General features: G+C 52.7%; 1 protein-coding gene across 12 annotated transcripts in view; it reads left to right on the forward strand.

Annotated features, from left to right (window-relative positions):
• Positions 1-11003, forward strand: part of ATG13 (autophagy related 13) — a 54311-nt gene extending 43308 nt beyond the window's left edge. For 6 of the 12 annotated variants that reach the window (XM_082747644.1, XM_082747636.1, XM_082747638.1 and 3 more), the window contains 6 exons: positions 2374-2510; positions 4566-4680; positions 5271-5348; positions 5556-5672; positions 6223-6351; positions 8662-11003. In XM_082747644.1, the coding sequence (XP_082603770.1) occupies positions 2374-2510; positions 4566-4680; positions 5271-5348; positions 5556-5672; positions 6223-6351; positions 8662-8739 (654 nt within the window). In that variant the 3' untranslated portion in view covers positions 8740-11003. Of the gene's footprint in view, positions 1-1008; positions 1108-1865; positions 1977-2373; positions 2511-4565; positions 4681-5270; positions 5349-5555; positions 5673-6222; positions 6352-8661 lie in introns of all 12 variants that reach the window. The other 6 variants (XM_082747643.1, XM_082747635.1, XM_082747640.1 and 3 more) reach the window with 3 other exon arrangements.

The following is an 11003-nucleotide window of genomic DNA, read 5'->3' on the forward strand; positions in this document are numbered from 1 at the left end:
GAGAGAGGGGGAAGCAGGCTCCCTGCTGAGCAGAGAGCCCAGTGCGGGTCTCAATCCCAGGACCCTGAGATCGTGACCTGAGCCGAAGGCAGAGGCTTAACTCACTGAGCCACCCAGGAGCCCCGAAATCTAAGAGTTTTTAAAGTGCCCCGGCTTTTACTGCATCATGTTCTCCTTCACCCTGTGGGGCCATAAAACACACACACACTCTCATGCATGTGCACAGGCAAGCGTGTGTGCATACACACACATATACACACACACAGTGCCTACACCTGTACTCACCAATTCATCCTGCCTCAGATGGTGTAGTCAGGTGTGCAGCTGGGGACCTGAGCTTTCTGTTTTAAGATTTTATTTTTTTAAGAGAGCATGAGAAGGGGCGGGGCAGAGGTCCCCACTTGGCACAGAGCCCAAGGTGGGGCTCAATCCTAGGACCCTGAGATCTTGGCCTGAGCCAAAGTCAGGTACTTAACTGACTGAGCCACCCAGGTACCATGGACCCAAGCATTTATAAAGTTTCGGTCAGCAAATGTCTGTTGTTTGAACGTGTCCTTACAGATTCTGGGTCCCCGGGAAAGGGTCTCCAGTCTAGCATTGTACCCTTGGGTCTTCATCCTCAGCACGCCTTGCACCGGCTCTCAAGCCCTCGCTGCTGGAGGCCATTTTCTAACACCCTTCCGCCTCTTTTGACTAAGAACACACTAATGCTTGGTTTGGGTTTCTCTGTTGCCACCAGCTTGACTCACCTTTGTTTTCCACCTGCTCACCGGGTCATCTAGCATGCAGTGGAGCCCCCTGGGATAAACGTACCTTCTTTAGACACTTCTAAGTTGTCCTTCTAGGGAGGCAGCCATGTTGCTCTCTCCCTGCCTCACCCCCGACTTCCTGAGTGCAGTCCAGCCCCTGTGGCTGTCTCCCCTTCCAGAGTTGTTTTCACTTCTTTCTCAAGTCCCTTTTCTGTTTTCTTCTCTTGTTTCTCCTGTCTCTGTGTGTATCTGTGCACAGTGTGTGTTTACTGTCACAAAGGCACATTTTCAGACCCCTACTCCTGTGGTGACGGACACTCTGAGGGTCCCCATGGCAGGACTGGCCTTTTCCCATCAAGTGAGTCCATACTGGGGAGAAGGGACTATAATCAGGTGGCATCTTTTTATTTAAAAAGTATGCATAAAGTACAGGGGATAGCTGTTTAAATGTCCCCAAGTGTTCTGGGGGTTATTTGAGGTTTGGTAATTGATTTTTAACAGGATGCAGCTATAGCACAGCTGCCCAAAATAGGATGTTTCATTTGCCCCTCCTCCTACCATTGATGTAAAAAATACATGGAGTTATTTATATCTTATTTCCAAATAAACAATCCAAGAGTGGTATTCTTTCTTTGTCAATATAAATAGGAACCCTCCCATACCCAGGGGTGATGGAGGGTGTGATTAGGGAAGAGGCCTTCTGTTTCAAAGGGACCTCAAGGACAAAGGAGAAAATAGAATGACCTGAGAGAAACCAATGACTTCGGCTGCAGGTTCTGCCCAGGCCTGTGCTTCCCCAGTCCTTTGGGCTGGAAACCTCAATAGTTAGCTGAGCCCCTGGGGAAAGGGGGAGCAGGGAACTCATTTGAGGCCTTTAGAAGACTGCAGAGCTGGGAATGTCAGTCCCATTGCAAATGAGTCTCTGCTTTCTTAGCCTTAGCTTAATGGCCTGGTCTGTCTTTAACCCTTCCGTCCGGCCCCCCAAGCCCAGCTGTGAGGGTGCAGGCTGGGATCCGTTCCTTACCTCTCCACAATCTTGACCATTAGTCATGCTCTAGGATTGCCTATTTTTCCCTCCTCCTTTCTTCTGCCCGTCTTTGTTTTTCTCTCGCTTAGCTCTCAAGCTCTCGCCTTTCCTATCAGCCTGCTGCCCTGGGCGTTGGATCAGCTGACCTGGCTTACCCAGTAGCGTTTGCTGCTGGCTTAAATGCCACACACCCTCATCAGGTATCTTTAAAGATTGGGAGGACCTTGGGGGTTCCTGTGCTGCCTCCCCTGCCATGTGGCGGGAGAAGGGCCTCATCCGGCCCAGTGCGATGCTAAGTAACTTCAGAGGGCCCAGGTGACTCCCGAAGGAAGAGCCTCATATAGTTCAGAAAGGAAAGAAGAGCTTCCAAGGGTTTTCTCCCTCTTTCCTTTCCCTTTGTAGTTCTTACCACGCGTGTCCTGTCTCCCATTAGCTGAGTCCCAGAGAAGACATAGATCCGAGGTTTCCCACACATCTGGTGGCAGCACTGGCGGTAGAAAAGCACAGAGGCAGCTCCCATCGCGCTCGGCCAAGTTTCCCGTCCTGCCTGACGCTGCCATTCCTCACATTCCTCATATTCTTCCATTTCCCCCAAAGCTCATGGTTCCTGGGAAGGAAGGTGGGGTACCCCTGGCTCCTAACCAGCCAGCCCACGGTGCCCAGGCTGACCAGGAGAGACTGGCGACCTACACCCTGTCTGACGGGGCCCACTGTGCTGCCACACCTTCCAGCAGGTGAGTTCGCAGTGGCCAGGGGCCCATCCTCCTGGACATGTGCGCCGCTCTGCTGTCAGTAAAGAGTCGCTCTCAGCATTGCCTCAGGCTTGGCACTTTGGCCCCAAATGTGGAATTCTTAAAGTTCTTGATAAGAATCTTACATTGCTGCTGGCATGTCAGGAAGCTGCCCCAAGCTTGCTCTTAACAGCCAACAGCCAGGACCTACTTCTTATCACCGTCATCTAGTGAAGGGGATGTGCGCACATACGTGCATGCGTGTGTGTGTTCCTCTCCTCTTACCCCCAGATGTATTCCCTTGGAGTCAGTCCTCAGTGTATCCCGAGGACCAAAGCAGGGGGTCTGCTGTAACCCTCAAGTTTGGGGCCACAGAGGATCTGGGGTAGTAGTTAGGATGTTGGGTTTTATTATTTCCCTCTGCTGTATTAGTATCACTTGGAGATTCTTTAGAAACAACTGTTTTTCTTCATTAAAAAAATTTTTTTAGATCTTTTTCTTTTCTGATTATAGAAGTGATACATTCTATAAATTTCATATTATGACGACATTGATGAGGTAGAACAGGAAAGTTCTCAGAATCCTGCCCTGCACCAATCACCACTGTTACTGCCTCTTCAAAAGTAAGAGGCTCTCAGAGGGTTAAGTGATTTGCCAGAGAGCACTTAGCTCCCAAAATGACCTGGCACAGGCTGAGCTCCTCTTTCCCTTGCGCTTGGAGTTCTCCCGTGGGAAGATGAGGCTGACCTGCTCTGCCCTCCTTTGACCACAAGGCCCCAGAGATAATGACGTTGATTGCCCCACCGCATCCTAAATGGACTTTTGGATAATAGAAATTTTTGGTAGTTTTTTTCATTCCCACAGTGGAGCAGGGGGTGCGGGTATTATTTGGGAACATCTTTTTGTGCCATCCATCAGGAAAAATAATTACTTTCATTCCTGGCTTCCCAAATGTCCATTCTTTTAAAGCCTTCCTGTGTCACATAATCAAAGGAAGAGCCCATTAGTCATTTGACACTCCAGTTTTCTGAGCCTTGATTCCTGGAACATGTCTGGGAGTAGCTGGAGATAGAGGACACTGTCTCTTCTCTTTGGAGTAAGGGGTTCTTAAGTGCAGGTCATCAGAGCTCAGGCCTTTCCTCAGTTCTGGTCCTTCCTGCCAGCTGGTGGCCTGAATCCACCGAGCCGGCTCAGTCCTCCTCCCTATCTTAAGCCCCTGCTTTTGGCCAGAGGACCTTTCCTAACCCCTGCTGCTGCTAGGGCTGTGACTACTGGCCTGGTGGCCCATGGAGGGGACACCCTCACCGCCTATCATCCACAACTCTACATCGGTCTGGAGAGCTGGAAGGGCAGGGAGTGGGGCAGCCAAACGAAGTGTGTCCTTGAAAGAGACCTTGCTGAACAGAGGGTTGATTGAGGACGAGGAGAGGAAACGTGGTATGTGGCGCAGAGGACCTCAGCCCAGGCGATGTGTCATGGGCGGAGAAAGCTCTGGTTATCTAATGAGCCAAATTTGGGACTCTCAACTTAGAATAATGACACTGCCCCTTGTGAGGTAAGGCTTAAATTAACACAGTACTATATAAACACTGTAAATCATTCCTTCTTATGGTAATTTTAGTTAACAAAAACAAGAAGGCCAAGAAAAGCTTAAAGCTTGAGTCTGCCTGTGTCACAGATGACTATTAACGTCACGGTTGTTGACGGGCGCTGCTGGCCTGTATGTCCGACTGCGGTGTGCTGGTGACTGATGCTTACCGGTGGTATTTCAGATTAAATTTAATGTACGCCTCACACAGTTGTGATGCTGAGTCTCATTCACGTGTGCCTCATTTTTAGTTGTTCTGGAGGTTCTGTCCTCTGCCCTAACTCGGAAGGAAGAGCGACAGTGGCAGCAGCCAGGCCCTGTGTTGCCATTTCCCACGTGGGTCAGAGGTTGGGGGGTCGGGGAGGCGCTCGTGTCCTGGACTACAGGCCCCCTGATAGTGGGTTTATGGGCAACCGCATAGGCTCTGTTGCGGTTTGAGAATGAGTACCAACACTGTCTTTCCTCTCCAGCGAGGATACTGAAACGGTATCAAACAGCAGTGAGGGCCGGGCATCCCCCCACGATGTGTTGGAGACCATCTTTGTCCGCAAAGTGGGGGCTTTCGTCAACAAGCCCATCAACCAGGTGATTTTTCTGACGCTGCTACCTGTGAGAATGTCTGAGCCTTTAGAGTGAGGCCTTAGGGGCAGGGCTCTTCACCTACAGTCTGTGGGACCCCTAAAATCATATGCAGAAGTGTGTGTGTGTGTGTGTGTGTGTGTGTGTGTGTGTGAATTTTTTGGGAAGAGGGTTAGTAGCCCGCGACAGCCCTCCAGAAGTTCACAGCTCTTGTTCTGAGATGGAGTGAACCTCCCATAGGAGAGGGACGTTAGGCCCCATTTGGCACACTCGGCCTGCACTCAAGTGTCAGGGCCTCAGCCTTACTTGGAATAAGTTCCTCCTCAGCTCTGCCAGCGCAGAAGAGTTGTTACCCAGTCACTGCGGGTCAGGCCTCCAAAGCTGATTCCCAGGGTCCTGGGGAGCCCTACCCCTGTGGATGTTGTGGCTGTGTGATGGGAGCGGGGAGATTGCAGGTTCTCCAGCAGGATGGGAACCTGAGGACAGTGTGGTCAGCCTGGGTGTGCATATCTGCTGGACCGATGGACTGCTGGCTGCCTCTGAGGAAGCCCATAAGCTGGGGTGGGGGTGGCCACTGAAATTTCCATGTCTCTTAGGTGACCCTGACCAGTTTGGACATCCCCTTTGCCATGTTTGCTCCCAAGAATTTGGAGCTAGAGAGTGCTGATCCCATGGTGAGTCCCCCTTTGACTAAAGTTAACAGACGGTGCTGTGCGTGTCATCTTCCCGGGCAAGTCACCGTTCCTCCGCAGGCTGGCAGCCGCACTCCTGGGCTTGCAGATTTCCGGCCAGCGTCGGGTCCCTTACAGGTCCTTTGATCATTAACACCAGCTTGTACCAGGCCTGGAACCCGCCCCTACCTCCGCCTTGTTCTGAAACAGGTGAATCCTCCAGACTCCCCAGAGACCGAATCTCCTCTCCAGGGCAGCTTGCACTCAGATGGCTCCAGCGGGGGCAGCAGTGGCAATACCCACGATGATTTCGTCATGATCGACTTCGTAAGTTGCTGTCCCCTTCTCGGACCTTGGCTGCGATAGGGGAAGTAAACCTAGAAGCATCCCGGGGACTTGAACAGGACTTCCTTTACAGGGATCAGATGGGCTGGTCAGGACAGAGGGGACGGGAAGGGTGGGCCCCTGGCTGTGTGGTAGAACCTGTCCGCATACCCTGCTCAGGGACACATTTGGAGGCCCATGAACAAGAAGGCGTTTTGTGCCGAGTCTTCAGTTGAAATTCAACTCTAAATGAGGATTTGCCAGTGGTATCCATGCAGGCCCTATTCCTTGCCTGAATGGTTGGCCCTTTGTTAGGGGAAGGAGTTTGAGGAAGGGGAACATCAACCTTCCCAGGGGAGAAGAGTGTTAGCACCAGGGCTAGAGTTCAGCTGCCCAGAGGAGAAAGGTACAGCGAATCCTCCCCCTGAGATGAACCCGGACGAACCCTTTCTCTGATAATTACTGAAGTAAAGAGGGCGATTCATAGCTTCCTTCCCCTGATTTTCCTCTCCCACCTAAGGCAAACTAACCTGAGTCTGTCTTGTTTTTGAAGAAACCGGCTTTTTCTAAAGATGACATTCTTCCGATGGACCTGGGGACATTCTATCGTGAATTTCAGAATCCTCCCCAGCTGAGCAGCCTCTCCATAGATATCGGGGCACAGTCCATGGCTGAGGACTTGGTATGGAAACCCCTTCCCCCATCAGACCTCATCCTGCGACCTCCTATCCTCTTTTAATGGTCATTCCTGCCCCAAAGGCCTAGAAATTTCTTCCTGTTATTCCCTTTCACTCCCGTACTTCCCATCTCTGTAGCAGGAAAGAGACACTTCGATATCCTTATCTTCTGTTGCTCCCCCTTGAGGTTGCACCGTGTCTGGCGGTCACTGTCCTCACGTTGCTTCAACACTCGCCATCGCTTCCATCCCTGCTGTTCGCTGTCTGGGGTCTTCTGCTCGCTGCTGCCGTGAAGCCGAGCTGCTCCAGTAGCTCCAGCATTTAGCTGTTCAGCTGTCAGGCAGACACCTGAGTGTCTGAGGTCCTGAGGTCCCCACCTCAGAGGTCCTGAGTATTGGCATTCCTGCCCTTTCCTCAGAGAGCTCATTCCTGATTCAGCCAGCACTTCTCGAGTTTAGCCAGATGTCCTGCTACTGACTGTGATCTCCGCATCTCTGCTTAGTGCACTTCCTATGTCTGAAGGACCCAGGAGCAGGCCGCATGGCTGTAAACTCCGGGTGCTCCGTGCCTCCACCCAGCCTGTCTCTGGGATGTCTGCGCAGCCTCTGAGTTTAGTTGTAAGAAAAGAATTCGAAGATGGACTAGACATGGTGGTTGAGTGGTGCAGGTGAAGAGATTATTCTAGTGAGAGTACATTCGAGATGAGAGCGGGCGAGCTCAGCAGAGCTGTGCACCCCAGGGTTTGGGTCTCTATCTTTTATTGACAGTTAACTGGGATGGGGGTGTAATTTATTATTTGAAAAGAGGATTCCTTTAGGAGTAGGTTTTCATGCCTTTTCTCCCTCACTCGGTCAGGGTCTCAGGCCTTCTTTGACTTTGGCCTGTCTGGTTTGATCTGTTGTTGGGGTGTGTGGCCCACCGCAACAGGCCTCCAACTTTCCCCATAGCTGTCCCTCACTCCCCCTTTGCTGGCCTCCAGGCATCCTGTTAAAACCCAACTAGCTGCTTACTCTAACACCCCAGGATGTCAGGGTCCCTCTACCTGAGGTGCGACTGTCACCTTCTCTTCAACATTAGAGGAATGGCTTTATAGGAGTAGGAATCATGAGATCTCGGCCCCTGATTTGCTCGAAGCAGAAAAACATGCTCAGTAATAACAATACTAAAACAATATCCTTATTATTAACATTTATTGAAGCTTTCTACATGCCAAGCATTTTTCTAAGTGCTTTGCATGAATCTTCAACAATCCTAAGGTAGGTAGCTTTCCTTCCTATCCCAGTGTACAGATGAGAACACTGACCCTGGAAACAGATAACTTGCCCCTGGTCACATGGAGCTGGCAGCACACAGCTTTGATCCCAGAGAGTCTGGCTTCTGATTTTAGGCTTTTAGCCCCTGGTTCCCTGGCTTCTCACTGGAAACGTGCTTGCAAGAACCCCGATGGCGACAGCTCCGAGAGCAACTCCGCTGCCAGGAGTGGCCGGACGCTGCCACTCCCTGCAGCTGCCCTGCTGCTCCCGGCCTGTTCGGGCCGCCAGCCAGTTCTGGGGCGGGACAGGCCACGTCTCCCCAGCACCTGGCGCCCAGGGAATCTCTTTAGGTGCCTGAATAGGGTCACATTTTCATAGTTGATTCTGGAGGGCAGTTAAACTTAGCTCCTGAGGTTCTGTTTTCTTCTCTTGTTTATTGTTTTCTCTCAATCATCTAACGCGCCCTTTCTCAGTGGGTGTAAAGATGCCGGTTCCTAGGCCTCCCCACAGACCTCTCTCGGGAGTATGGTTAAGATGGCCTTGTTCCTGTGGCCCCAAGGGATTCTGCTGCCCAGCACAGGTCATGAAGAACTCTTGTTAGCTTTTCTTACTCTGTAGCATGCTGAGCCTACTGTTTCATTCCAGTGTCAGTCTCGTCTGTGCCAGAGGTAACTTCTCTGCGTCATCCTGTGTGTGGCCCACTTGGATTCCCTGGACCGTTCTGCTGAGCCCCCGGGCCCAGCACAGGTCATGAAGAACTCTTGTTAGCTTTTCTTACTCTGTAGCGTGCTGAGCCTACTGTTTCATTCCAGTGTCAGTCTTGTCTGTGCCAGAGGTAACTTCTCTGCATCATCCTGTGTGTGGCCCACTTGGATTCCCTGGACCGTTTTGCTGAGCCCCCGGGCCCCACAAGCGCACTGTGCAGTGCCTGCCTCCCTGCCCCGTGCTGCTGTGCTGAGCTCTATGCTCTGCGCCCTTCTCCAGCCAGGGTGGGGGGCCTGCACGACTGCCTCTTCGGGACCCTACTTGAATAAGCAACTCTTCTTTCCCCTCCCGGTGCAGGACTCACTACCAGAAAAGCTGGCTGTGCACGAGAAGAATGTTCGAGAATTTGATGCCTTTGTAGAAACCCTGCAGTAAAAGTTGGTGACCTTGGGTACCAGCAGCATCCCCTTTCTGTGGTCCCAGGAGACAGAGCCTCCCACTCATCAGCTGCTCCCATCCCTCAACTTGCTCCGGGCGGAGGAGAGGCTGGTTTCCCCCATGGGGACCCGCAAGTCCCTGTTCTCACACCTCCTGGAGACTCCATGGCAGCAGTCAAGCCTGGGGATAGCATCTGAGAGGACTCAAACCCTGGCCTTGGAGATTGGAAGACCCTGTATAACCAGAGGGCCCTTGGCAGGGCCTTCTGCTTCCACCGCCCATCGTGGCTGCTTCACAATGGCTGTCATTCCGTTCCTCCTGCCGGCCCCCTGCCCTGGGTCCACTCTGCAGCTGGTCCCTTGCTGGCCTGCCGTTAGCATCAAGCACTTGACTTTCGGGCTGGTGGCCCCGAGCCTGGCGTGGAGGCGGAAAAGGAAGGAAACAGTGCTGGGAAGAAGAAGGAAGGGCTCCTTCAGGCTCTTTTATGGTCCCCTTTGGTTTTATGTCTTCTTCCTCTCACCTTCCCCCTCTCTGCCCCGTTCCTGTACTTTTGGCAATATGACAGGCGCCCTGCCCAAGGTGGCAGGAACTCCAAACTCAGCCATTCTCACTCTTGAGGGTTGTGCCAGCCCCTCTCCCCGCAGAGGGTCTGAGCAGCCCTGGTGGCTGTCTGCTCAGACCCTCAGCGGCACGAAAGCATAATCCTAGGTCTCCAGGAGTCTCTCATTGGGAGTCACAGCGAAGGTTCCTTATCTCTCCTTCCTCCCCCTGTTGCTGCTCCTTGGTTATTAACATGGTAAATATTTATTACTTTCAGAGAAATCCGATATTTTATAGAGAAAATATGTTTGAGGTTAGATGTTTTCACTTGGGGAAGGGGGAGGGCCTCTTCCTGGAGTAGGACCTCCTCATCTGGAGGTTCCTCAGATTCTGGGTTGCTGCTCTGAGCATCTTCCTTCCCATATACCTAAGGTGGGAGCCAAGAATTGGGCTGGCTGAGGGCAACAGAACCTCCCAGAATTGCTGCACTTGAACTGACAATAGGCTTTACCTTAGACTCCTGCATATTCCTGGCGAGAGTGTGAGTCCGTCCCAGCTTCTGCAGAGTGACTTATGCCATTCTGGCAGTCCAGGAAGTCTTGGGTGCTGAGTGTGTACAACCCTCTAGAGTTGTACAGTGACATAGAGTGCATCTTATGGGCTCCACCATGGTCCTGGGCAAGGCCAGAGGGGCCCCTCCCCGGGGGACTTGTTCCTGTTTCTCAGGGTTAGGTTATGGGCCTTCTCTTTCCACCTGGGCCTGGCCACCACCTTTGTTTAACCCTCTGCACCCTGCCCTGAGGTTTGGTTCCTCGTTGAGAAACCTCAAAGCTAGGTGTATGATTGACTTAACCATTTAGATATTGTTACCGGAGTCAGTCAAGCGCCTAGCCCCACCCACCTGCCTTCGGTCCTTCCCCCAGCCTACCTGGTGGGCGGGGGGGGGGGGTGGGTGGGTGGGGGGGGTGGGGAGACAAGGCCCGCCCCATTCCTCCTGGCCCATCTGGGCTATTTATTCCTTGGCGGCAGCTGTTCTGAAGCGGAGCAGGTGGTCCTCAATTGCTTGTTAGTAAATGCATGTGACATTGTTCCCACCTACAAGGCTGAACTCTGAGGGCTGGAGTGGGCTGGAGGCTGTCTCAGGTAGGCTGAGCCCTGCCCCTGTTGCATGCATCCTGCTGCCACAAAGAAATGTTCCCAGCAGCGGTGTCCAGCTGGTCCTCCTACCTGGGCCAGAGTGCACCCATGGCCTGCTGAACCATTCCAGATTTACGCCCCAGGCCCCAGTGCTGAGAAAGGGGAAGCCCTGGTAAGCTATTGCTCGCCCCTGCCCTCACATTCTGCCACAGTGTCTCAGCTGCTGTCCTCCTGAGGCCCAGCACGGAGAGGCCTGTTAGCCATCGTCCTCTTTGACACCTGATTGTGGCTTTGCAGGCAGCAGCCTTCCCATCAGTGAGGCCAGGGAGGCTGATCCCTGAGCTGAGCCTGGGAGGAACAGAGCAACTGTCAAGGCTGGCCCTTGCCCCTCGGCCCCAGCACTGACAGGGATGATGAGCCCTAGACTAACTCCCGCAGCAGCCCCTGGGGCAGGGCTGGGACCCGTCACCCGGCTCCAGGTGGCAGAGTCCCTCCCCCGCCCTCCAGCCCACCTGGTTTGGAAATACTGAGCTATACTTTAAAATGTATTCGAGAGATTTCCAATAAATTTTTTCTGTACTTTA

Source organism: Mustela nivalis (assembly GCF_964662115.1).
Source record: "Mustela nivalis genome assembly, chromosome: 9".
NCBI classification, from domain to species: Eukaryota; Metazoa; Chordata; class Mammalia; order Carnivora; family Mustelidae; genus Mustela; species Mustela nivalis.